Raw genomic sequence first — 3,235 nt, 5'->3', positions numbered from 1 at the left:
AAACGTCTTAAAGGGTTTCATCGTCTTTGAGCCGTGTACCTGAAGAAGACTGGTCCCAGTGATGGCGTCCTTAGCGAGATCTTCTTCTTTCATCTCTCTCTGTTTTTGGAGCTTAGGCTCCTTTGATGCTCCTTATGGCAGCACTTTGTTTCTTGTTTCTGTCTTTCCTCTATTTTTCTGTTTTTTCTTTCTTTTTTTTGGGTACTCTGCGTTTTAAACGCAAAACTTTTGAAGTATTATCTATGACAAAAAAAAAAATTAATCTCCTTTGTCCATCAATAGCTAACTATTCATTCTCGTAGCAAGCGCACTAATATAATGAATTACAATCAAGAATTGTTAACTTTTACATCATTGTAATTTAAGCATGATAAAACCAAATAACGGGCCTTTAGAGTCCGGAAGAGAAGGGTATGCCGGTACGTGGGAGCCATGCAGTACCTGTGATGAATCTTCCAACAGTGAAAGCAGAAGCATCAGAAGCTTTATTTAGGACATGAAAACCTTTCCAACGGACACGCCATCTCGTGGACGAAGCTGGTCCAATATTCTTATATTCCGCATAGAACAATGTGTCGAGGGCGTACGTCGAACCTTTAATCCACGGAGACCACCCAACTGGACTCACAAAACTATCCAAATACGTCTTAAGAATCACGGTGCGGGAGTATTTCATCCAAGGCCGGCCCAAGTACGTCTTAACGCTACGAACCACAGGTTTTAGATCGGCAGCTGGTTGGATTATTGAGTTTTGGATAGAGATGCCTGTGTTTTGAAAAGGATCAGCACGACCTTGTGCGGTTATTACATTGGATTGACCATGTAGTGGCCGACGAGGGAGGATGATACAGTTTTGGAAAACTACGGCTGCATTTCCAAAGATGAAATCGATGGTTCCGAAGATGTAGCACTCGCGGTAAAATTGGCGTTGCGAATGGACCATCAGTGTGTCTTGGTATCCTTCCATTGCGCATCTGTAAAAGATTGAGAGGTCTGAAGATGACCGGAGTGCCACGGCCTGGCCGTTAGCCGGACCCGCTGTGTTCCGGAATGTTATGCCCTTCGCTATGAAGTGAAGTCCCTCGATACCTGGATCACACGCAATTTAGTGAAATAGAAAAAGAGAAAATAAAAAAGCATTTCAGATGGTAATGCTCACTCATCACTCATTCCGGGGAAATAACCCCAGCGGTTGTATATGACCTTTTCCTTAGATTTATAGCACTAGCGTTGCTCAAATGGTGTTCTAACTCACAAAAAAATGTCTCACATGAAATTCCAAAAATTTATAAAAATAATTAAAAGGAAAATAATATTTTCCTGCAAATCGATGAATATAACATATGTATATCGTACATGACACTACTGAGTCTTAAAACCCTAACTTTTTTTTGGGTTGATACTTCTTAAATGTTTGTCAATTCTTGATAGTTTTGCCATAGGTTCATCATTGGTTTTATATGAGAAACCAAATGGGATAAGTGTCCGGTTTGCACTTCAACTGCTTGAACCGGTTCCATGTTCTCATATTGGGAAAACCGTAGATAAGTTTTTTTTTATAACTGGCACTTTGTACTTACATTTGTATCCATTTAACACATATACGCATGTAAGGTATTTCTCAGGGTTGTTGTCAAATTAGTACATATACTAGTTCTAATCTATTAACTATATACTAAAACAAAAAAGAATCGGTAAATTACCGGCAGTGGCAGAACTGTAAGTCGTGTAGCCTCCTTTGACACTACGACCTCCGGTGATAATGGTGTATCTCATTCCGTCGCCGACCAACATTATATTATCATTATTGAGACGTACGTTTATGTTTTCTTGATATATCCCTCTCTTCACGTATATCACATACCTCCCTGACGTAACCTTTCTCCGTCCAGCCAGGTCAATAGCTGCTTGCACAGTCTTGAAATGTCCCGATCCGTCCTTGGCCACCACGACGTTGGCTGGGACGGTAAGTGCCGATGGCAATTTCAGAAGTCTCCTCTCTTTACGGGAAACCCATGCTGGAAAAACCTTCGGATCACCAGCGGTGGTGGTATCATTGTTTCCGGTAGTCAAGAGGGCTCCGTTGACGGCTAAGCAGTTGCTTATTAGGTGGGAGATCTTGGTGTTTGAAACGATTGGTGTGGTGAAATCTGAGACGTTAAGATCGGATGAGCCGCGTCGGCAAGTCTCTGTGTTTGTAAGCGCGGTGCTCAGCCACGTTTGAGCGTCAACGTCCGTGCACGGTTCTCCGGTGGCTTTTGAAGGCAAGCCTTGTAGCGTCCTGTTTAGCTGCAGGACAGTGTCTCCATATAGGTCAATGCAGTCTGTCAAAATGGCTTGTTTCGGGCAGTCAGTACAGTTCAGACCAGACAGCTTCAGCTTGTCCAGAGCGGATATGGCCCGATCCATGGCTGCTTCCACCAAGATTACTCGGAACTCGGATAGATGGGTTGGTACGCGAAAACCACCGTTGTGGCGTTGGAAGTAGTGATTGCATGGATCAGGGTATGGAGTTTGATCGCACCACGTATCAATGCCGGTGGTGAAATTACCGTCGGCTGTGGTGGTGAAAGGATGGAGACAGAGTACTAATAATAAGTGTAGAGATAGAATAGAGATTTTATGCATCATCGTATTCACGTTCCTTGTTTCGCTAAACGTTGTGAGTTTTAATTTGATGTGAAAGACTAGAACTGACTGTAATTCAAAGTAAGAATTTAGAGACAAGACATACTGCAAACATGACTCTAATCTATCTTAAATCTACTCTATAGTAATATATTGTGGTGGTATTAACATTAATTAATATCGTGACTTGTGAGGTCATGAGTGAGATATACCTCCGATCGCATCTGTATGGGTTTAGCTCGATTGCTGTTTTCTTATTACGTGAACGATTGCATTACTATTTAGTATGTTTGATATTATGGAGAGATTTCTTTTTTGAAAAAGCATAAAACATTATAAAGAGATTGAACTAATCTCTAGAAACATTCCATTGGACTCCATTTTTTAATAAAATAAATTAAATGCACTCATCTATTATAAAATAATTATGAAAACTATATTATACCACTATTTATGTTTTCAAACAATCCAATAATTATTCTTGTGTCCAAACAATATAAAACATTAAGTCTCATTTTTAATAGGGTTTTCTACAAAATAAATTTAACATTGTAGATGGGGATAGTATCAATGGCGGAGGTACATTGTAACCATGGGTCACATGACC

The 3,235-nt window shown here is 40.5% G+C and overlaps 1 protein-coding gene across 1 annotated transcript; it reads right to left on the bottom strand.

Annotated features, from left to right (window-relative positions):
- Window positions 1-385: 385 nt before the first annotated feature.
- Window positions 386-2,634, bottom strand: LOC108826705 (probable pectinesterase/pectinesterase inhibitor 60). The gene is made up of 2 exons (XM_018600084.2): window positions 1,704-2,634; window positions 386-1,089 (listed from the first exon to the last, which is right to left on the bottom strand). The coding sequence occupies exons 1-2, from the start codon at window positions 2,629-2,631 to the stop codon at window positions 392-394; spliced, it is 1,626 nt and encodes a 541-aa protein (XP_018455586.1). The 5' UTR covers window positions 2,632-2,634; the 3' UTR covers window positions 386-391.
- Between the last annotated feature and the right edge of the window lie 601 nt (window positions 2,635-3,235).

The sequence above is a fragment of the Raphanus sativus genome, chromosome 9 (genome assembly GCF_000801105.2).
Source record: "Raphanus sativus cultivar WK10039 chromosome 9, ASM80110v3, whole genome shotgun sequence".
Taxonomy (NCBI): domain Eukaryota; kingdom Viridiplantae; phylum Streptophyta; class Magnoliopsida; order Brassicales; family Brassicaceae; genus Raphanus; species Raphanus sativus.
Note: the sequence above shows the minus strand (reverse complement) of the source record. Positions and strands in the feature narration are given on the sequence as shown.